This window comes from Mustela nivalis, assembly GCF_964662115.1.
Source record: "Mustela nivalis genome assembly, chromosome: 11".
Taxonomy (NCBI): domain Eukaryota; kingdom Metazoa; phylum Chordata; class Mammalia; order Carnivora; family Mustelidae; genus Mustela; species Mustela nivalis.
Genome location: NC_139030.1, coordinates 101,428,486 through 101,453,240, shown reverse-complemented (window position 1 = coordinate 101,453,240; position 24,755 = coordinate 101,428,486). Strand labels below are relative to the sequence as shown.

Here is a 24,755-nt window from a genome sequence, read left to right as displayed (position 1 = left end):
TCTCTAAGGAAGTGATTCCTTAACCTGGATGCACACTACTGTTACTTACTTAAGGGTATTCTGGAATGATATATTCCTGTGCCTCAACCCAGATTGACCCAATTAGAATCTTGAGGGCATGAACCAGGAAAGTTGTTCTTCTAAAAAGCCTCCCATAGGTGGTAAAGAGTAAAAGGAAACTCTTTGTACTATTTTTGAAACATTTTTTGTAAGTCTGAAATTATTTCAAAATCAAAAGTTAAAAACTGAGTTGAAAGCCCGACTTGGAAGTAGTCATATCTTCAGATCTCTTCTCCTCTATGCTGTAAAATTTACTGAAGATTTATTTTTTTAAAGGATAAAAGAAGTTTCTACTTGAGAACCATCAAGCACAATTATGGTTTGGAGTGAAGGTTGGGGGAAGATATACCATACTGAAAATAGTAAAGTTAAATATTTCTTACTGGATATTGAAACCTCGGGTGCCTAGGTGGCTCAGTAGGTTAAAGCCTCTACCTTCAGCTCAGGAATGAGCCCCACATCGGGCTCTCTGCTCCGAGGGGAGCCTGCTTTCTCGTCTCTCTGCCTGCCTCTCTGCCTGCTTGTGGTCTGTCAAATAAATAAATAAAATCTTTAAACAAGAACAACAACAACAAAAAGCCCAAAAACCTGAAGCTCTTCTTCCCTTCTTGACCACCAGAATGCTAGGCAAGCCCTCTGAGAGACCAGAAAGAGTTTTCTCTCGGGAATTTGACCACCTTAAGAGGCAGTGATTTGGGAAGTTCTCCAACAGAATGGCTCAGTGAAGTTTACGGTCGACTGTCCCTACTCACAAGGTCAGAGCTGTGCATATTTTATTTCCTTTCCTTCATCTTCCGGGGATGTCTGGGGAAGATTATCAGACATCTGAGGAACCCCACTAACATGAAAATGAGATCAAAATAAAGAAATACAAAAAGGGGGAAAAACTTTCAACAGGGTGCTTGGGTGGCTCAGTCAGTTAAGCATCTGCCTTCAGCTCAAGTCATGATCCCAGGATCCTGGGATTGCCCTGTGTTGGGCTTCCTGCTTAGAGTGAGCCTGCTTCTCTCTCTCCTACTGCTTCCTGCTCCCCCTGCTGTGTTCTCTTGCTCTCTGTCAGGTATGTAAATTAAAAAAAAACAAAAAAACAAAAAAACTTTAAACAAAGTAAATTATCATTAATAGTCTCAAAAATATAAGAGACGTTGTTTTGGGGGAAAACAACAACCAGGATCTATTTTAAAAGAACACTTAGAAAACCAAAAAAGCTAGATATACAAAATATAATGTCAAAAATTAAGAACTCAAGAAGATTGGTGGATGAAGTTGAGGAAATACAGAAAATAAAGCAAGTGGAAAAAAATACAGCAGACCGGAGAGAAAAGAGGACCACTCCAAGAGTTCTAACATCCAAATAATAAAACCACCAGAAGACAGATAGTGTAAGACCAAAGAAATAAAAAGAGACAAATAATAGATCAGATAAAACGGAGAGGCTGAACTAATTAACAAAACAATTCAAGAAAATTTTCCCATCTAAAAGACATGAGTTTCTAAATCAAAAATGGGTCTACCTCAGGGGGTGGGAGGTGGTGGGTATTAAGGAGGGCATGAATTGTATGGAGCACTGGGTGTGGTGCAAAAACAATGAATACTGTTCTGCTGAAAAGAAAGAAAAAAAATGGGTCTACCTAGAGGGGCGCCTGGGTGGCTCAGCAGGTTAAGCCTCTGCCTTTGGCTCAGGTCATGATCTCAGAGTCCTGGGATCAAGCCCGAGTCAGGCTCCCTGCTCAGTGGGGAATCTGCTCGTCCCATTTCCCCTTCCCCCCATTCATGCTATCTCTTAAATAAATAAAAAAATTTTTTAAAAGATTTTATTTTTATTTATTTGAGAGAGGGGAGAGAGAGAGCAAGCAAGAGCACAGAACAAGGGAAGGGAGAAGGCTCTCTGCTGAGTAGGGAGCCTGATACAGGGGTGATCCCAGGACTCTAGGATCATGATCTGAGCCAAAGGCTTAACCCACTGAGCTACCCAGGCGCCCCTATGTCAGATTCTTTTTTTTTTTTTTTAAGATTTTTTTTTTTAAGATTTTATTTATTTATTTGACAGAGAGAGATCACAGTAGACAGAGAGGCAAGCAGAGAGAGAGAGAGAGAGAAGCAGGCTCCCTGTTAAGCAGAGATGTGGGACTCGATCCCAGGACCCTGAGATCATGACCTGAGCCGAAGGCAGCAGCTTAACCCAGGCACCCCAAAGATTTTTTATTTATTTATTTGACAGACAGAGATGACAAGTAGGCAAGGGCAGGCAGAGAGAGAGGGGGAAGCAGGCTCCCCGCTGAGCAGAGAGCCCGATGTGGGGCTTGATCCCAGGAACCTGGGATCATGACCTGAGCTGAAGGCAGAGGCTTTAACCCACTGAGCCACCCAGGCGCCCCACCATGTCAGATTCTTAAAAGGATGAAACCATTTGTTGGCGAGACCACTCCTGCTTTTAAACCTGATGAAGTTGAACAGAAGCCTGCAAATCTGAGTGGCACTGTTCTACGAGACATTGTGGTAACCTGAGATAAGAACAAACTGCAACAAGAGTTAATGACTGTGACTTCAGTTATGTGCCAGTGTCTCTGACTCATTCTTCAGGTCACACCTACTGCCATTCTGTGATACACTGTAACACTAGCATAGTTGGTAAGCTTTAATGCTCATATTAATGTACTAGAAAATTGAGTTAAAGCCTCCTTAGGATGAATGCTAAGAAAATGACCGGCTTGAGGGACTGGACCTAGTTTTATCATCAGCTAATTTCTATGATCAGTATTTCTGCTCAAGTTGATCGTAAGGTACAAATAGTAGTAGATGAGGGATAGGATGGGGTGGTAAAGAATCAAAATGATACAAAAATATGAAAATGTACATAGTGTCTTTATAAAACAAATTAATTGCTTCTTCAGATCTATTCCTAACATACACTGGCTCTTCAAATGTTGGGCACATTCATAAGGATCATTCTGATGTCTGTTATCTGTCACAGAAATGCTATACTAAAAGTAGATGCCCAGGTAAACATAATTGTTTTTGTTTAAAAGAGCCCAGGTCAAAAGCCAAGGCATTATTTGTATAGTAAAGAATTTGGCTTTGCCCAAAGAAGTCTGGCCTTTGCCCCCTTGCTAGGAAGAAACCTATGTCATACCTGACAGAAGTGTCTTTGTTTAGGGTAAGGACTAGCCATGCTAAAAACCACCACCATGGAGTGCCTGGGTGGCTCAGTCAGTTGACTGGTTAAGTGGACAGCTCCTGATTTCCGCTCAGGTCATGATCTCAGGGTCCTGGGATTGAGCCCAGTGCTCAGGGAAGCGTGTCTGCTTAGGATTTTCTCTCTCTCTCTCCTTCTACACCGCCCCCAACCCCGTGGGTGTGCTCTCTCTTTCTCTCAAGTAAACAAATCTTTGAAACAAACTAACAACCAACAAACCACCATGTGATTTAGGGTGGGTCATGGGTCATACAGCTTCAACCAAGGGGAGGCTGAGATCAACCACCAACAGGGAGGCTGAGATCAACCTTGCAAGCAATCAGTCTAATCAGTCGTACCTACAATAATGGAGCACAGTGAGAACTCTGGACACTGAACCTAACTCTAGCCATACTGTCACATGCTGATGCTGGGAGGGCAGTGCATCCTGACTCCATGGGTGAGGACAACAGAAGCTCTGCATTTGGAACCCTCCAGATTCTGTCCTATGCATCTCTCCCTTTGGCTTATTTTAATCCATATCCTTTCCTTGTAATAAACCTTAACTCTGAATATAACAGCTTTCATTCAGTGAGTTTCGAGTCCTAGCAAGTTATCAAACCTAGGAGTGGTTATGGGAACTCCCCAAACCTGCAGTTGGGGCCCATGCATTCAAACTTTGCAGTTTATCTAACTTCAGGAAGGTAGGTACTCTCATTCACCCATTCTGCAATGAAGAAAGCAAAGTGTAGAAAGTAGGTACACTGCCTGAGAGGACAAGCTTCTAAGCTGTAGTGCTAGAAAACAAACCTTGGCTTAGCTGACTTTATGCCCAGTTTCAGTTTTTACATTACCTTATGCAAGATGATCATACACAGTACCATGCATTAGATGGACAGGTACTTAACCACTATAAAGTATTTCACTATTAGGACATCTTATTTTTTTAAAGATTTTATCTAGTATGACATCTTAAACCCCTTGCCTCTTATCTCATCAAACCTGAACCAAAATAATTAGAGTTAACTATTAAGCGCAGATTAATTAATTATTACGGTCTATAGTTTTGACCATTACCGGTTTTGTGCAGTGAATGTTTCCCTTTGAGGATGAAGATCACTATAAACAACCCTGATGAGATCATGCTGACACAAAGCCCCTTCTGTCAAAGCCATGGATCCAATTGTTGAGGGCTACAAAAAAAAGATAAAGTATCTTTAAGAGACACAGTATCTCTAAAATGAAGTAAAAATCTCTATCATGTAAGGATATTTAATTTTGCTTTAACATGGAGCCCATTTCTTGTTCAAAACCTTTCCATTTTTCAATTGCATACATTCTATGGTTCTTTTTGGAAATTATATTTAATATATATAATCTAAAAATATACTGCTTTATTTTTTGAAAGATTACAGGATCAATCTATATTTAGGACAAAGAATAAGAAAAGTTGCTGGAAAGACTGAAGGTTACAAATATACCACTTTCGTTATTTTTTATTTTTTTCAAATAGATCAATTTTGTCTGTACACCAGAGCACACAGCAGTTCTGAGACTGTGCATTTAAATTCTGTAGTTTGTCTAACTTCAGGTAGGTGGATATTCTTATTAATCCCATTCAATAATGAAAAAGAAAAGCGCATGGGTTAAATGGGTGAAGGGGATTAAGGAATACACTCATGACGAGCACTGGGGGCAGTACGGAACTGCTGAGTCATTATATTGTTACACCTCAAACTAGTAACACTGTATGTTAACTAACTGGAGTTAAAATCAAAACTTGAAAGAAAAAAGAAAAGCACAGAGTTATTTAACACAAACAATAATGAAGACTATAATCAAATGTTTAATAGTGACATAACTGATTTCATGTTTCTGAGGTCAGAAGCATCCATTCATAACTATTTCACTATCCTCCATTTTATTACATAACATGATACACAGAACTTAATTAAAATCTATGACTCAGAAATATTCTATGCTAAAACAAGCCCATTCTATTGGAGGCATTCTATTTCTAATACAAAATGAAGTTCCAGGAGAATTAATTAAGAAAATAAATAGCTGCATGGAGCTGTAAGACAACTGGACACTGTCTGGTACTGTTAGTAAGAAAATGGAATATAATTTTTGAATTACTGGTAAAGTTTCTTTAAATGCTTTCCTTATACTTTATACACTAAAGGTCACTATAGACCAGAAACTTGATTCATAACATATATCCTTAAATATAAACATACACCCTTAGATCTGGGATTTCAGTTCAACAGGAGTCTCCTACCTATGTGATTATTAGTATTCTCTCTTTCTTCAACCAAATAAATATAAGCAAAACTCAGAAGTATAATGTATAATGTTAATGAATAGCTACAATTATATATATATAAATAGTTATAGTGTTAATATCCTTCTAAGTAGACATTTTCCTAAAAAATAATAAAAAAATTAATCTAAAACAAACTTCCAATTATGGGAGGCTTTAAAAACTGAGAGAATACTTTTAAGAATTCATAAAAGACTAATAAAAAAGTGAAAATGACAGCAGTGGAAGAATAAGAAAGAAACAAGAACTAGAGGAAAATTTTTCCAACAATTACTTTCTACCTCTCTTGATAAGAACTTGGCTTTAGATCACTAGTTATAAACAACTACTTTAAAAAAAGCAAATTCATAAAGATGTGTTAGGAGCATTTATCTCTGGTAAAAAATTGACTTTCCTCTCTTACTCAATATAATTTTAAATAATTCTACCTTTCTAATATTACTTACCTCATGGTATATTGAAGGCTTGGATAAAGAAGGGATAGTAAAAGATAGAACTTTATTGTTTCCATCTTTATCAGCAATTTCCTATAGTTAAAAAATAATATATAAAGATAAATAATCACAGGACTATATTGTAAAAAATAATAACTTCTTTCTTAATTTACCTAATATGTCATTGGCAACTAAGGAAAATTTTTAGAAACAGCAGTATATAAAGAATAGGGACACCTGGGTGGCTCAGTTGGTTAAGCATCTGCCTTCGGCTCAGGTCCGGATCCCAGGGTGCTAGGATGGAGCCCCAGGATGGAGCCTGCATCGAGCCTGCATGGGAGGGGGAGGTGCTCCTTGGTCAGCAAGGAGCCCACTTCTTCCTCTCCCATTGCCCTACCTCCCACTCCCATCTTCTCTCATATAAATAAATAAAATCTTAAAAAAAAAAAAAGACCCTCATTTGAGAGGTGCCCCCCAAGAAGAAAGATGCATCCTTTTCTCTGAAGAACAAAAAACTTTTAAGAGGAATCCAAACAAATAGGCCTTACTAAGTTTCTCCCAAGTTTACCCTTAATCATTCCCTTTATGTCCCATCATATTTTCCCACAACTTTCCACTCTTCATCAAACCTAGTATAAAAATACTCAGGCTTGGGGTGTCTGGGTGGCTCAGTCGATTAAGCATCTGCCTTTGGCTCAGGTTATGATCCCAGGATCCTGGGATCAAGTCCCACATTGAGCTCCTTGCTCAGGGGGGAGTCTGCTTCTCCCCCCTTGCCTGACACTCCCCCTGCTTGTGTTTACACCCTCTCTCTGACAAATAAACAAAATCTTAAAAAAAAAAAAAAAAAAAAAAGACTATTACTACCCTAGTGTATCTTTTCTAATCAAATTTACACAGTTTAGTAGTTGAGTTACCCTTTGAGAGATATGGAGCACAATACTATAGCTAAATCAAATGCAATGTGACAACAAAGACATGAAGCAGGTACACAAATCAATTTTCATGTTAAATATACAGACAGGACAGGGAGATTAAGTGATTAGATCTGAGTCAAAACAGATTATATGTTTTAGCCAGGAAATACACTTATAAATGAGAAAAACATTAATATTTTAACACAGGATGAATCCCAACTAAAAGAAACTGTCACAATTATTTAGCAAAAGACTAATGATCTGAATTATGTTAAATATTAACATAATTAATAAATAATTAATAAATATTAATCCCTGAGATTAAGTTCATAATTAGGTAATTTCTACTGAACTGCAAAAAATTTCTTGTGCTTTCTTTTAAAAGCATTTTATCTGGGACAACTAGGTGGCTCAGTCATTTAAGTGTTTGCCTTTGGCTCAGGTCATGACCCCTGGGTCCTGGGATCAAGTCCTGTATCGGGTTCCCTGCTCAGCAGGGAGCCTGCTTCTCTCTCTAACTGATGCTACCCCTGCTTGTGCTCACTCTCTCTGACAAATAAATAAAATCTTAAAAAAAAAAAAAAAGCATTTTATCATTCAATGAAAAGGACAATGGTGTCCTTCATTTCTACAGTCTCTGGCACTTCCAGCTTTCTACAGGTATCAATAAAGATCTGCCTACAGATGCTAGCAAATAGAGGGCTGAAATCCTCTGGCATCACTCCTTTTCTCCACTGCCTCATATTAGTCTGTTTTTTTTGACAACTTTTATTAGTATACATAATTAACATAAAACCCAGAGAGAGAAGGCTGCCCCCCACAGTGTACCTAGAAGTTAGAGAGAGCCTGAGCAGTTACACAGCACAAAAGGAAGAAACAACAATAAAAACTAGTCAACAAAACACAAACCCATGAGTCCCTGTAGGACTCATTTCTGAGTTTAATATGTCACAGGAAGAGTACCAATTATATGTGAACAATGGCCATACCTCCAATTTTGGCAGGAAAATGGGTTTAAAAATTCCTTAGGGAGGTAATTTTACGACTGTATAGTCAAACTAGTTACTACCACATTTGGGCCATTACGACTCAGAGGAAGTCTACAGTAAGGTGAATGGACCTAATTTAAGTTAGGCAATAAAACTTTAATTTTTATTCCTAAATTTCAAATTAAACCAAATAATTTTAATTTATATTTACATATATCTCTGAAGAAGGATGTTCTGAAATTTGTTTAAGCTGAGGGCAATATAAAACTTCCCTGGGGCTATGTGAAGCAAGGGAGAAGTTCTGGGGAGGGCAGGAGGAGAAAGAAATATATGAAAGAAACCCAGTGGGCCACAGCGGAGAGAGAACACAGACAGAAAGGAAAACAGAAGAAGGAAGCCTGGTTACACTTCTGAGATATAACTGAGCATTTACTTTATAGTATAGTACCTATTTCTAAGATGCTAAAAGATAATTAAACCATAGCACCAACAAGTACTGTCAAGAACTTGTTAGTAATCTGCTATAAAAATATTTGCTTCATTTGTCCCAATAGTGATTTTAGTACACTAACAAATTAAAGGATAACTTAATTTTCAGCATAATCTAAAACACTAAACTAAATTTAATTATTAAATCAATAAACATCTATTAAGTGCCTGTGCTAAACACTAAAGGAGTGCGTAATATATGAAACAAATTTCCTGCTTTATTTATTTATTTTAAATATTTTATTTATTTATTTGACAGAGGGAAAGAGAGACAAACAGAACAGAAGCAGGGGGAGTGGGAGAGGATAAAGTAACCTCCCACCAAGCAGGGAGCCCTAAGCGGAGATCAATCCCAGGACCCTGGGATCATGACCCAAGCCAAAGGCATACTCTTAACAACTGAGCCACCCAGGTACCCCTAAACTTCCTGCTTTAAAAGAAAAAAATAATCAGGCAAGTTAGAAACAGACTTTTATACCTAGACTAGTTTTACATGTTAAAAAAACTTACCCTTAATTTTCATGCTACTACTACTACTGCTGCTAATGACATTTATTAAATTCCTCAGGCAACATGCAGATTCTATTTGCTTTTAATTCAACTAACAATGTTTTATTTCTGTTTTACAGATGAGGCAACTTAAGTAAAGATATTAAGTAGCATGCCCAAATTTAATGCAGCCAATAAATGGCTAGGTCTGGTTTTAAACAGAATACAAGTGATTCCAAAGGCCATACTGCTTCCTCCAGATATATGTTACAGTGAGAGAAATGTTTTCTAATGACTTTTTAAGGGATAATACTTTGAAGACTAAGCAGTGGTATAGAAGAATATTTATTTACTGGGAGACTCAATGTTTAGTGAGGTTCTTTATTACCTCTCCACTAGTAAACTTAATTTTATTATGTGGAGTGCTTATTTACCATGAGTGCTGAATACAGAGAAAAAGAGCAGGAATTTCAATACCAATATTCTAACTGGACACTTGAAGAATAAGGTTTATGGTAATTAAGACTCTCTTAGGAAAAAGAGTTTCAAAGAGTAAAGTATCAAAAACATATATTATCAAATGATTATTAGAAATAATTTCAAAAATTTTAAACACAGCACATTCAGAAACATTGGTCAAATAAAGAAACTTAAAGTCACAAAATGTTAACACTATCAATTCTATAATTTCACCTACTTTATAAAATACCATTATCAGCAAATACTTATTAAGTCTCTCTAGACTCAATTATATTAACTTAAATAAATTATTCAGTAAACCTCTCAATTCATATTTATTGTTAAATATTCTTTTGGTGTCTGTTTTTTTTTTGAGAGAGACAGAGAGTGCATGTACATAAGTGAGGAGATGAGGGACAACAGGAGAGGGAGAGAATTGTAGATGTGGGGCTTGATGTCATGACCCTGAGATCATCACCTGAGCCAAAATCAAGAGTCAGATGTTCAACCCACTGAGCCTCCCAGGTGCCTATAAGTATTAAAGTATTACCTCAGAAGACTTTAAATAAAATATACTTAAAATTTCCCAAACTATCATTTTCAACTTACCAAATTATAAATTCCTAACAGAAGTGCTTCAATGCAACCATTACTCTGTCTGTCTCGGCTAACCGTGAGCCGTAAATAAACCCACATCAATTCTGGCAAGAATTGCAGTGTGAACCTCTTAAGTCGAACTTCAGAGCTACGATAGAGCTCAAACAGCTGGTGGCAGACAGGCTCCAGAAGCTAAAAGAAAAATAAAGTGCATTAGGTATTTCCATTCTTTTGGCTGTCACTGTGTTTTTGTTTTTGATGCATATATACATGTATATTTTAAAAATAAATTCTCAGTATTAATTTTTGCATTGTTGAATCAATGGGACCCAAACCTTAATCTCTATGTACAGACTACATATTAAACTGACCAATCTACTAGCTATAAGAATTTTGTGCCCTTATCAACATATTTTTCAATACACTGTATCATTAAATTTATTATTATTGCACCAATGTACTACATTTGTATTTAGTAAGTTTCCTTTTCTATTATTACTAGCCCTTCCTATCCTCCATTTGGAGGATATTCCATATTGGAAGAATATAACTTCAAATGCTCTTGTTGGAAATAATCTTTAAATCTCAACATAGACTATGATTTAAATAAAATCAAGAAAAGGATTTTGCAAAATATAATATTTAGATATCCAAAATGCTAGCTAATATTTTTAAATACAAGTAAAACAAACAAATTAATTTTATGTTTTAAGACTGACTTAAATTTTAATTACATGTATTTGAAAAGATTTTTGAAAAGAAGGCAAGTATAGAGAAACAGCTTTTCCAGTGTTTAATTTTTCATAGTTTCTTTATGACTTATGAGGATCTTCATCACCTTGAAAACTAAAGAAAACAAGTCGTTTAAATAAACCTCTCCCTTTTTCCTACTACCAATCTAGATGGTTTTGTTGAAATAACTAGTCTATACAAAACTGGGTAGGATTTTACAGTGCAAACAAAACACTGACAGGAAACTATAAAATTATGTTTAAATTTTAATTTAAAAAATGTATCATTCAGTATTTATATGCTTAACTATTTATATGCTTAACTCTGAATGATTAAATAATGCATACACATTTGGAAATCTGCTTAAAGGTAGTTATATATGTCTGTAATAATCTAACACTCTAGAATAAGTCAGTATTTTCACAACTGTAAATTAAAAGTAAACAAATCCAATGTTAATCATACAGTTAATGTATTTAGAGGAAATAAGCTTAGCTCTTAAGGAAAGCTAAAAAAAATTTACAAATACACATACCCTAGTATCTAGTAACTACTAAGGCTCTTTATTTGAAATCACTACTATAGTATATTTTTAAAGATTTTTTTATTTTTAAGTAATGTCTACATCCAACATGGGCTTGAACTTACAGCCCCAACTTCAAGAGTCACATAATCTTCCAACTGAGCCAGCCAGGCACCCCAGTAATATTTAAACTCTTTTAAAAATTCCAATTTTCCCTTTACACAGAAATCTCGACCAGTCAGACAATTTGCCCAAAGTCACAGAAGTAGTGGTAGAAGAAGACACTTAAAATTCAGGTCTTCCAACACCCAAGCTGACTCCCACTACACCACATTTCTTATACTAGAATAAAGGTGGAGGGTAGAAGGTGGAAGATTGTTTAATTACAGATAGCATATTTCCACATAGTGTCAGTGATGAAGTAATTTTTGAAAATAGTCAACTGCTGACATCTTTTTAAAGTACTGACAAAAACAATCAGCTCTTTTGGGGAATTAAAGATCACTGTTCTCATAAATTTATTTATTAAAAATATATATCCGTGTTTCAAAATATTTTTCTCTTCAGTAGAGACTCTAAAATCACTGTCTCTAAATTTTATTAGCCATGGTACAACTACAATTTTTTTCCTTTTTATTTTAAGTAAACTCTACACCACACGTGGGGCTCAAACTCATGACCTTGAGATCAAGAGTCACACACTTGACCGAATGAGTCAGCCAGTCACCCCAATTACAATTTGCTTCTGTTATAAAGACCTTAAGTTCCCTTCCTCAGTAGCAAGAAACACAGTGGCATGTAAGAAACCACATTTTAATTAGGCATAGCAAAACCAAAATTTTTACTCTGCCTTTTTTTTTTTTTTTTAAAGGGGGAGGAGGAGTAGCTGGCAATCCAATAACTTTTGGTGAGAAATCAATGATGAGGGAAAGAAAAGGTGTAATTGCAGGAACAATCTTTGAGGCGGCCAGAGAAGCTGTGATCCAGGCCTAAGTGGAAGACAGTCTTCGATGCAAACTGGGACACTTCATCCATCGCAGCAGAAAAGGCAGGAGAATGTAGGTGGAGAAGCTGGTAAAGTGGTAGATATGAAAAGAGAGTTCCCAATTACCTCCTTCTTTTTTAATGCTACAGAAAGCAGGCTGAAGATGATGGAAAGGAGGGTAAGACTAATGAAAAAAGGAAATGTGTAAAATCCACAGTGGGGACAGTGTACCAAGAAGGTAAAGCAAGACTGCAGGACAGTATTATGTGACTGAGATTTTTAGTCCTACATTTAAAAAAAAAAAAAAAAAAGATTTATTTTAGAGAGAGGGAAATGGAAAGAGAGAATCCTCAAGCAAACTCCCCGCTGAGCACGGGGTCCAATGGGGAGCCTCAATCCCAGCACCCTGAGATCATAACTTCAACCCAAATCAAGAGTTAGGACACTTAACCAACTGAGCCACCCGGGCACCCCAACTTTATGCACTTCAAATGCAGGACCAGGAGCGCCCGGGTAGCTCAGTTGGTTAAGCATCTGACTCTTGATTTCAGCTCAGGTTTTGAGACCCGTATCTACTCTGTGGCAGGCTCCCTGCTGAGCCAGAGTCTGCTTCTGTTCCTCAATCTCTCTCTCTCTCTCTCAAAAACTAAATAAATAAAAGATAAAAGTGGAGAAAGTCAACAAAGTTGTTGTTGCAGGGGATTTCTCCAAGTATGTTCAGCTGCTCAGGTACAAGCATGAAGATGAACAGCTGGGTTTTATCCAGTGTTGAGATTTTCCCAAAGAAGAAAAATTAATGGAATGAGAAGCAAAGGAGATAAGAATGTTTGCAAGGAAACAGACTATGATGTACCATGAAAATTTAGCTGGGTGAAGAGAGAAGTGAAATATGTGAGGGAAGAAGGAAAGGCAATCAAATCAGGAAAAGGTGATAGGATTAACAGACTGGATGGAGAGCTTCTTGAAATGGAAGAACTAACTGCTAGAGTAACTGCTAGAGTGTCCGAAGGATCTGGAACAAGGGAAAGAAGAAAAACTATGTATTACATTAGTCTAGAGATCAAAACTTCAGCTATAGTACAGGTTGGATATGATATATAATACCGAACTAGGAAATTCACTTTCTAAAGAACTTTTTTTTTTAAAGATTTTATTTATTTATTTGACAGACAGAGATCACAAATAGGCAGAAAGACAGGCAGAGAGGAGGAAGCAGGCTCCCCGCTGAGCAGAGAGCCCAATGTGCGGCATCATGACCTGAGCCGAAGGCAGAGGCTTTAGCCCACTGAGCCACCCTGGCGCCCCTCTAAAGAACTTTAAAGGTCTTTAAAGCAAAACTGTTCATAAGACTGTCATGTTTCAATTAATATTATATATGGCATGTGATAATTTTGTGAAATAATTTCCTGTTAACTAAATAAAACAGTTGACTGTGTTTCAGAATATAACAAAATCAGGACTAACAGGGCTTCCTTTTAGGACTAAGGTCCAGAATTGGTTCGTGATGCTATAGAGCTAAACATTCTGCTTTTCTGAAATAGGATGACATGGTTAGAACTTAATGAACTGACAAGAGAAGACATGGAAAAACAGATCTGCTCTGGTAACTGGATGATTACAGTGACTGCTGTTTTGAGCCTGAACTGCTCAAGCTGTAATTTTTCCCAGTTCTAGCCATGACGAGGTCTCCAATACAAGTATTGCAAAGTATTACATTATAAAGAAATGTGATAACTTTAATGTCATATCTTCTAAAGTATAAAGGACAAAAGGAAACCAATCCTTTTTATATACTTATGAGTCCTAACGAATATGATAGCATTTCAGAAAGTCATTTTGTGTTTTACTATTCTTCTAATTAATATTTAAGCGTTTATCATGTACATGACAAAATATATTCTAGGAAAGTAATAAATATAGAATATGAGACCACTGCCCGTGAAGAGCTTACAATCTAAAGAGAAAGCATAAAACAAATTTTAACAAGCAAAGCTTAAATGTTAAGACAGTGCAAAACAAGGGGCAGGAAATACACACATTCATTATTCAAACAGAATTTTGAAAACTCCTAACCAAAAAGGATATGAATATATATATAATACATATTACCACACCTAAAGTTATAAAACATTCATAAATACACAGCAAGAGAAAAAGAAGCAAATGAATCCTGCAGTTGCTGCTACAAATAGCAACAGATGCAAGCCTAACTGAGAGCCAATCCAAGTTTAGGAGACAGGAGAGAAGGAGGTCAATAAGCAAGCTTTTAGTGGTAGGACAAAAATTAAGATGCACTTTAAATGAAGCTGCTGGTTAGGAAATGATTACCTGAACTTCTTCAAACTCATTCCAGTACACAGCAGAGGCACTCTTGGAGGCTGTATCTGGGAAGATAAGAAGCTACTTTCCTGTGTGTTCCTTTCATTTTCATTTTAAAGCATACACGAATCCAGTGGTGATAAAACTGTGTCATACTATTGTGTTAATGGAAAGACAATGTGTGTATTTTGCATAAATTATCATATAGATAAAATAGCTGCACTTCCCCCTTCAATAGCAAAGTTGAGTAATAGGAAACTCTTTTTCTAAGTTTACTGATCTTTACTACTTACGCTAAATAGTGCTTCTCCAATCATTTCAAGCTAATTTACTAGCAGCATCATTTCATGTCACCAGCTTGAGTTCACAGATAGGAGAAATATACACAGTTCTGTATCATCAATAGAACAACTGCAAACAATACTTAAAATAAAAAACTTTGAATCAGTGTATGGCTAAAATTCGAATTCCAGAAAAGGAAGTATTCCAAACAGGAAACAGAGAAGTTTCAAATTAAATAAGTAACCCAATGAGATGATGGTCATTCAAATCAAGAATCAAAACATACAGTCCTGAACAGAAACAAACCTGATCAAAACATTTAAAATAGTAAGAGGGAGGGAGGGCAAAGGGAAGCCAAAGCAACTATCAGAATGAAACACAGCAGAAGGTTTTCCAGTCCCATAAGAAGGGTTTTTAAAAAGAGAAAGGAGAACTACAAAACTTACATATGCATTTTAGTACACATATTTCATCTTACTATGTTAAAACTGTTTTTCTTACAAACTTTCCTACCTCATTATTTGAATCTTGAATAACTTTATAGAGGGCTGGTACCAGTGTTTTTTTCCGGTGTAAAGTTGCTGCATAATTGGTGATCTGAGTGTCAGGTAATGCCTAAAAGAAACATCCAAGGAAATCAAAAGCAAACTTAGTATTTGGAAAATGAGGAAATCTGTTTATCCTCAGTTCCTCTTGAAAAGATTTAGATAGAGTCAACTAAGAAAAGTAAAAAAAAAACACAAGAAATAACCACATTCTATAACTTAGAATGCTATAGTATATAGTTCTTCAAACTACTCAACCAAGAAAAATGATTAGAAATCACACATTATATCAAGATTTGCTGAATTAAGTCACCCTAAATAATCTACTCTAAAAAAAATAAGTATAGGATATATTTTAATTCTTGGATTTTATGTTTACAAAACACTTATTTCTGTAGTATTCAGAAATTACTGTTTTAAATCAAATCAGTGGGTGATTTTTAATTACAGGAAATAAAAATGTAAGGCACAAATCCTACATCTGTGCCTTATTGAAGTTTGGAAGCTTCCCCTTTTATTGAATGTATTTAAAAATTCATCTAACCTCTCAGCAATCCCATTTTCATTTTTATATATTACCTTCTAGTCATTATTCACCTTAGTGCCTTTTTAAAGAATTACAAATATAGAAACACATAATTTCATATTGTGCCATTTCTACTTCATATCATAGCATTTATTTCTGTTTCTCCACAGAACACCTGTATTCATTGCTTGAATGACGGACATACAGAGTCCTAGGACACATTCTTATCCTCAATCCAACTTACCTTGAATTCTGATAACCATTCTTCCACAACACCACGTTCAGATCCCAGCATCTTCTACCCTCTATTTCTCTTTTATTTCTGAAAGAAAAAAGCACTGAACTTGAGTATAGCATTGGGTACTTAAACTACCAAAGGTAAACGATATGCACCTTTCTTAAACAAAGAAACTAACCTACCACATACTTCAGACTGGAGCTCAATTAAAACAAATTTGTATTTAAGAAATAAATTCTATTTTTATTTATTTTATTTTATTTTTTTATTTTTTTTTTAAAGATTTTATTTATTTATTTGTCAGAGAGAGAGCGAGCGAGAGGGAGCACAGGCAGACAGAGTGGAAGGCAGAGTCAGAGGGAGAAGCAGGCTCCCTGCGGAGCAAGGAGCCAGATGTGGGACTCGATCCCAGGACGCTGGGATCATGACCTGAGCCGAAGGCAGCTGCTTAACCAACTGAGCCACCCAGGCGTCCCATAAATTCTATTTTTAGTGGTACATTTGAAACCTATTTCCCTAATACTTTTAAGATTTTATTTATTTATTTGACACAGAGAGAAAGATCACAAGCAGGCAGAGACGGGGAAGCAGACTCTCCACTAAGCAGGGAGCCCTATGCGAGGCTCAATCCCAGGACACGGAGATCATGACCTGAGCTGAAGGCAGACACCTAACAACTGAGTCACCCAGGCACCCTGTCCCTAATAAGTTTATATTCTCCTCGACAATCATATTTCAAAGTGGCTAAAATAAGTTTAGTGAAATCAAACTACACGTTACCTAAGACGAATGAAAAGTCTACCTTTAGAGAGCCTCTACCAAATATACAACTGGAATTAGTTACATATCACAGAACAAACCATGTGACAGATTATGAATGACAAAGACAGAAAAGCTAGAAATTAAGGGTCACAAACTGATTATAAATGTATATGTACTATGCGAATAAGGCCTTTGAAGAAAATGGATTTATATGTTTTCTATAACGGAAAGATGTCCAAGTACAAAAAGCAAGTTGTACAATTATGTAAACTATAATTCCATTAAAAATACATATAAAATGTGAAAAAAGCCTGGCACATATATACTAAATTAAACTGTCTACCTCTGAGAGAAGGAATATTGAGGATATTCTAATCAGGTAACCTTGAATTATAGAAAAAAAATAACACGTATTATTTTTAAAGTGAGGAAGACAATTAAAAGGTCTTCATTTTTAATTAAATTTAAAGGCTCAAAAGAACTAGATGAAATAAAGAACTTCTTTGAGGGGGAAGGAAACATCTTCAAAGCAGCTGAAATAAAAGTTTCTTTATTAAAAAGATAATATTTCCTAAGACTGTGTCAAATTTCACACTGAATTTCTACCTAAAAAAAAGGAATCAGATTTATTCTACCCTTCAATTCCAAAAGGATTCTTCAATGTCTCTATATAATGCACTATATCAAGTATAAGGGAGGAATACAAAGAGTAAAACATGTCCCTTATTTTCAAGTAGCAAATGTTGTAAAGATAGACTGATGAATTTAGTCAAAATAAATTGCCGGAGAAAAAAGAGACAGTAGGGAAACCTATAGATTAAAAGAGATTAAAAAAAATCAATAGCCAAAGAATGACTCTCTTTTGGACTCTGATTCAAACAATTACAAAGAACATGACACGACTGGAAAAAGCTGAACATGACTGGTTATTTGATTATATTAAGGAAATATTATAGGCTATTTTATATTTGATAATGGTATTATAGTTACTTTTTTTTTTAAATAGTGCTTGTCTCTTAGAGTTACATACTAACCTATTTACTGGTGAAATAATGTCTGGGATTTGCCTTAAAATAATCAGGGCAGGGGCAGAGGGAACCAAGTAAGGAAAGTGTCTTAGGTATAGATGAAATATGACTGGCCATGAATTAATACCCACTCAAGCTGAATAACTGGTACACAAATTTCACTGCACTATTATCATCACTTTGTTATAAGTTTGAAATGTTCCACAACAAGCTTTAAGACAAAAAGGATTAATGAACAATACATAAAAATTAAAATGCCATACCTACACATACTCAATTTTGCAAGCAATTTCTGGGAGTTCAGATCAACTAAAGCCCATTATTAATAGACATGGACACCCAAATTACAGACTCTTGCTGAAGAAATGAGACTCTTAAAAATAACTTTGCAACGACGTGGATGGAACTAGAGGGTATTATGCTTAGCAAAATAAGTCAATCAGAGAGAAACAATGATCATATGATCTCCCTGATATGAGGAAGTTGAGAGGCAACATGGGAGATTTGGGGGGGAAGGAAAAGAATAAATGAAAGAAGATGGGATCTGGAGGGAGACAAACCAAAAGAGACTCTCAATCTCACAAAACCTAAACAGAGGGTTGCAGGGGTGGGGTGGGGGGAGGCAGTTATGGACACTGGGAAGGGTAGGCGCTATGGTGAGTGCTGTGAAATATGTAGACCTGGCGATTCACTGACCTGCACCCCTGGGGCTAATAATACATTATGCATTAATAAAAAAATAAAAAATTATAATAAAAAAATAACTTTGCAAAATAGAGCACAACCATACATCCAAAAGATAATGCCCTTCAAAAAAGTCATTTTCTAAGTTTCATACATTTATTACAATGATTATTCAAATCAATGTCAGAACTCCTTTTTTTCTTTTATACCAACTAAGTGGTAGTAAATACTTTCTGAAACCTAGTTCTTCACCTAAAAATGTATTCCATTATATGACTATGATTAATGTGCTTCTTACTCTATGCAAATTATACCTCAATAAAAAAATTTTTATGAACTGTCTAAATATCCTAAGGTAGCTGCCTCTGATAGTTTCTCAGAACTCAAGGAAGCAACTCACTAAAAAGCAAAGGCAAGAGTCATTCAGAAATTTATTGATCCAAAACATAAATATTTCTTAAACACCAACTATAGCAGCCATTATGCTAATAGTTGGTAATACAATTATAAACAAAACCAGACATAGTTTTACTATATAACAGATCATTTATCTAGTGTAGGAGACTAAACACAAATTTTGGAACGGGATGAAGAGTAAGAAGACAAGACACACAAAAGCATAATAAAAGGAACCTAATATTGATGAAGGAATCAAAAAAGACTTCTCTAAGGTAAGTTGAGGTAACAAAGATCAATAGAGTTAAGGAATTTGGAAAAGAACATTCTAGAAAAAGGCAATGACCTATATACAGGCCCTGTCACAAGAAGAAACCTAGAAGTTATAGAATCTAAAAGAAGATCAGGAACACAGAAAGCAAGGGACAAGAGTTGAAGGTGGGAAATTGGTATAAATGGGAATTTGCAGTCTGCATTAAGTGTGGAAAGGGCTAAGCAGATAATTATTAAGCATTATTAAGCAGATGAATAATAAGATTCAAGGCTTGAAAAACTCATCTGGGACGCCTGGGTGGCTCACTCGCTTAAGCAGCTGTCTGTGGCTCAGTTCATAATCCCAGGGTCCTGGGATCAAGTCCTGCATCGGGCTCCTTGCTTAGCAGGGAGCCTGCTTCTTTCCTTCCCTCTGCCTGCCACTCTGCCTGCCTGTTTTTTCTCTCTCTCTCTCTGTCAAATAAATAAATAAAATCTTTAAAAAAAAAAAAAAGAAAGAAAGAAAGAAAGTAAGTAAGAAAAGAAAAGCTCATCTGGCTACAATGCAGAGAAAGGACTGGTATCCCTTTTCAAAGCTAGATACACATTTCCCAATAGTATGAAAACTAAAAATTCCAGGCTTGCTACAGTATTTGCTCTGAGAGTTCCTACCAAGTCTCTGGAAATTAAACACCTCAACAGCAACTGACAATAAAAATGTTTTTTACTTACAAAGCACCTGGAAGATAAGTAATCTGGGTTACATTTTTATTAAGCTTCAAATGAAGTATAGTAAAGCAAAACCTATGTTAGTTTCTCCTGCTAACATCTCCATTCCTCTCAAGTCTCTTATGAAGGTATAAACAAAAGGGGTTGTTTTGCTAACATAACTTGTAACGTCTCTTTATCACTACATTATTTCCAACAAACTCAGTGGACCACAAGATTAAGGGGAAAAACAGAACTTTACACATTCTCTGAAGAGTGCTCCAGAAAAGGAGGTAAATACTTAATGATAAATTTATTAACATGTAAGGAAGAAAAGCATAATTTCATTTTAGTGGTGACAAAAAGGACTTATTTCCAATAGACAAAATGGAACTGAAAAATAAACTCTTGTATCTCTATTACTGGATTTCTCTTTTTTATTTTTTTAAAGATTTTATTTGACAGACAGAGATCACAAGTAGGCAGAAAGGCAGGAAGAGAGAGAGGAGGGGAAGCAGGCTTCCCACCGAGCAGAGTCCGATGCAGGGCTCAGGGCTCAATCCCTGAGATCATGACCTGAGCCAATGGCAGAGGCTTAACCCGCTGAGCCATCCAGGTGCCCCATATTTTTTTTTTACAAAATGTTTTAAATCAAAATTTTATTTTTCCATAGCAAAAATAAATTTGGTGGGATGTCTGGGTGGCTCAGTGGGTTAAGCTGCTGCCTTCAGTTCAGGTCATGATCCCAGGGTCCTATAATCAAATCCTGTATCGGGTTCTTTCCTCGGAGGGGAGCCTGCTTCTCTCTCTGCCTCTGCCTGCCACTCTGCCTGCTTGTGCTCTCTCTCTGACAAATAAATAAAATCTTAAAAAAAACCAAAAAAAACAAATTTGGTAAGGAAAGTAGTGTTTATTGTTTTACATATTTTGCAAATCTCATAATTACTTCTGCATTTAACTGGCTGATGAAAACCTTCACTCTATATTTATCAGAGAATGACAATGAAAGCAACAAATACTGTTTGACCCTACCAACCTACTTAAGGGATCTCTAGAACACACTTTGAGCATGGACTCTGGAAACCGACTGTCTAAGTTTAAGGTCACTTAGTACAGCTATGTGTAAGCCCTCTTACCCCCTTCCTAGCTATACTTAATTCCTCTGGCCTCCTTTCTCTCAGTTTGAAAAGGAAAACAGCAGCACAGTACTAATTTCATACAATTATTATATACTTAGAACAGTTCTTATCACAAAATAACCACTATAAATGTTTGCTACAAGTATTATATACTTAATTTTCCTGAAACTATATGCTACTATTAATATGGCCTTTGTTATTTCCAAATAATAGACAAGAAAATTAAAGTGTAAAGAGGTCAAATGACCTACACAAGGTAACACGGTTTAACTGGCAGAACTCAGATTTTAATTTAATGTCTACTCTAAAACCAACAGTTGAAAAATGTACCTTGGTCCTTTCTTATAACTCATACTATTCCCCACACAGCCTTCTATATCCTGGCCATACTCACCTTTCCATTTTTTCCATAGCTTTGTGCAACCCTTTACCACAGGGATTCTGTATAGACTGTGCCAGCCTTGAATGCTGTCCTACTACTGTTATTTGCATAGCTGGTTTCTTCCAGTCCTGTCAGTCTCAGCCAGCCAGTCTTAACAACTTTATCTAAACAGCATTCCTTTCTCCCTTTTCTAGTATTTTCCATTCCAACAAATATGTTCATTTCCTAGTGCTTTGGATTTTATACCTTGCTTCTTAGATCTTACTACTTATTAGTTATTATCTGTCTTCCCCAACAAGATAGATAACAAGTTACATGAAAACAGGATCTGTTGGTTTCGCTCACATCTGAATGTTCACTATGTACTCAAAGCTAACATGCACAGTAAGGTATCTGGACTTACAGCAGATAATTATGTGTGTTCATTCAATCAATGAACCACATGGCTTATATGACTTTGGACAAATCACTTAAATCCTCTGGGCTTCAGTTTTCTACAAGGGTAAGTTACTTACTACATTTAAAATCCTAAAAATAGTACCTTTATTTGAAAACAGAATTGTATAGTTACAGAGAAATTTGTAAATATGGATTTCTGAACTATTCCCAGTATCTCAGTATCTAGAGGTAGCTGTGAATACAGTTACAGATGTACTTCAGGTTTTCTCTTTACTTATCCATACAATACATAATTCTGAAGTTTTTTTCTGTTACATATTATATCCATCCCCTTACCTGGGATATAAAAATTACATTTAAAAGCAAACATTAAGGGCTGCCTGACTGGTGCAGTCAGTAAAGCATGCAACTCAATCTCAGGGTCACAAATTTGAGTTCCATGTTGGGCCTAGAGACTACTTAAAAAAATAATAAAATCTTAAAAGCAAAAAGATATCACAGAAAATAGTTATCCTTTTGGTGACCACACTAATGACAACTTTTATTAGCAAGCCCTGAAGACAACATAATGACCAAAATAATAAACTGCTGGAACATGATCTGAAAGAAGTCAATAACTATTTGCCAGAAAGCAAAATCACAGAACTCATCCAAGAATAATAAGCTTTCCATTGCCTACATGTGTAGAGACTATGTCTTAGCTGACAGTAAGCATGTATTTTTTTTTTCTCCCCAACAAACTATCAATTTACAGAAAATGAGATTATAAGAGGCAGTAGAGCCTAATGGTTACAGTATGGGCACTAGATTGCCTGAGTTTGAATTTCAATTCTATGACCTACAAACTATGTATCAGAGGAAAAGTAACTTATTAATTTTACTGATTTATGGCCTCAGATTCCTCATTTATAAAAAGGGGATAATAGGGCATCTGGGTGGCTTAGTCATTAAGCATCTGCCTTTGGCTCAGGTGATGACCCAGGGCCCTGGGATCAAGCCCTGGACTGGGCTCCCTGCTCAGTGGGGAGACTGCTTCTCCCTCTCCCACTCCCCCTGCTTGTGTTCCCTCTCTCGCCATGTCTCTCTCTGTCAAAAAAATAAATAAAATTTTAACAACAACAAAAATAAATAAATAATAAAGAGGGAATAACAGAAGTACCTACATCAAAGGTTTTTTTTTTTTCTTTCCTTAAATGCAATTTAGTTAACATATAGTCTATTACTAGTTACCAGGGTAGAATTTAGTGATTCATCAGTGCATATAACGCCCAGTGTTCATTATAAAGTGCCCTCCTTAATGTGCATCATCCAATTACGTCTTCTCCCCCACCTACCTCCCCTCCAACAAACCTCAGTGCATTTCCTAGACTTCAGTGTCTCTTATGGTTTGCCTTCCTCCCTGTTTTCATCATATTTTATTTTTCTCAAAGGTTTTTTTTTTAAAGATTAAATAATACATCAGTGAGAAAAACTAATTATGAAAACTGCTCTCAAGCATTTCTAGTAGACCAACGTTATTGGATAAACAAAGCTATACAATTATCAGCAAAACATATGAAATAGTAAAAAGTGGTTTTACAAACTAGGCCAACAACTATGAAAATATTTCAAGGTATAATTCTGAAATTTAAGCATTCAAAGACACACGATTATTATAAATAACAACTTCTTTAAGAAAAAACCTACAGTGCACCATTCAATATGAATATATTGATATTCATATTGATGATATGATATATTGATATATATATCAATAGCTACATGTGGCTATTTAAATTTAAATGAATTTAAATAAAATAATATTTAAAGATTCAATTCCTTCGTTGCACTAGCTACATTTCAAGTGCTCAGGAGCTATATGTGGCGACTGTCTCCCATACTGGAGAGCACAGACATAGAACATGGACATCATCACAGAAATTCTATTGGACAGCACTTAGTGTAGCTACATAATATGATTTTGCAGAATATATTCAATTATTCAATAACTATAAATACCTGGCAACAAGGTTAAAAGGCACAACTATTAAAAAGGAAACACTTTCAAAAGTAAAACTCAGGGCAATAATTAAGATGCGATTATTTCAAGTCTCTTAGGTAAAACTGCTAAATAAGTAGAAGCTACGCACGAAAGATAACCAAAAATTCTAACACGTCTAATTGTGTGGAAAACTCATTTTTTACCCTTTAAAAAGTTAAATTCCATAATTTTACCTCTTTTCTAAGATCAGTTTTCTAAAGGAGGAGGTGGCACAGGAATGCGGCAGAATTCAAGTGTGGAATTCATTTGTTGAGACTTAAATATTTTCCAGCGCTATAAAAAAAAAATTGAAAACTATGAAATACTGAGATGGTATTCTTAGAAATGTAACAAAAACAACTTTAATAAAAAACATTTATAACACAATTATCTATTTTTAGAAATAATGAAGGATTAAAAAACTTTCTATAATAACCAGCATATACTTATGTACCATCATCAAACCTAATTTTAAAAATACTAGATTTGGGGAAAAGGAGTCTCACTTTTAGTTTCAAATTTCCCATTAATTAACCATAAGATCTTTAGTAGGTAACCTAAATATTCTGGAGCTTCACTTGAATTATCTATAAAATTAAGTCCTTTTCAGTCAAAAATTCTATGAATCCAACTTTTGAAACATGTTACAGTGATATCACTCTCATACATACATGTACAAACACTCATTAAAATTTCAATATGCAGTATAACATCAAACTTAAAGAAGTATCAATGGCTACAAAATCATTTTGGGTAAGATTAACAGAACTGAAATTTTATCATTTTTTTAAAAGAACACAGAAAATGCTATTACTTGAAATTTGAGTACAAAACATATAAAAGCTTTTTGATCAGAGGAATCCTTTTCAAATTGCTAAAAGTATAGTTTCCTCATAAAGTAAA

General features: G+C 35.6%; 1 protein-coding gene across 4 annotated transcripts in view; it reads right to left on the bottom strand.

The window, feature by feature from the left end:
* HYCC2 (hyccin PI4KA lipid kinase complex subunit 2) overlaps positions 1–24,195 on the bottom strand; it is a 50,893-nt gene extending 26,698 nt beyond the window's left edge. The window contains exons 1-7 of one of the 4 annotated variants that reach the window (XM_082688927.1): positions 24,047–24,195; positions 16,089–16,166; positions 15,287–15,388; positions 14,501–14,556; positions 9,945–10,124; positions 6,005–6,085; positions 4,313–4,428 (exon numbers count right to left, since the gene is read on the bottom strand). In XM_082688927.1, the coding sequence (XP_082545053.1) occupies positions 4,313–4,428; positions 6,005–6,085; positions 9,945–10,031 (284 nt within the window). In that variant the 5' untranslated portion in view covers positions 10,032–10,124; positions 14,501–14,556; positions 15,287–15,388; positions 16,089–16,166; positions 24,047–24,195. The remainder of the gene's footprint in view (positions 1–4,312; positions 4,429–6,004; positions 6,086–9,944; positions 10,125–14,500; positions 14,557–15,286; positions 15,389–16,088; positions 16,167–24,046) is intronic. The other 3 variants (XM_082688928.1, XM_082688925.1, XM_082688926.1) reach the window with 3 other exon arrangements.
* Positions 24,196–24,755: the final 560 nt, after the last annotated feature.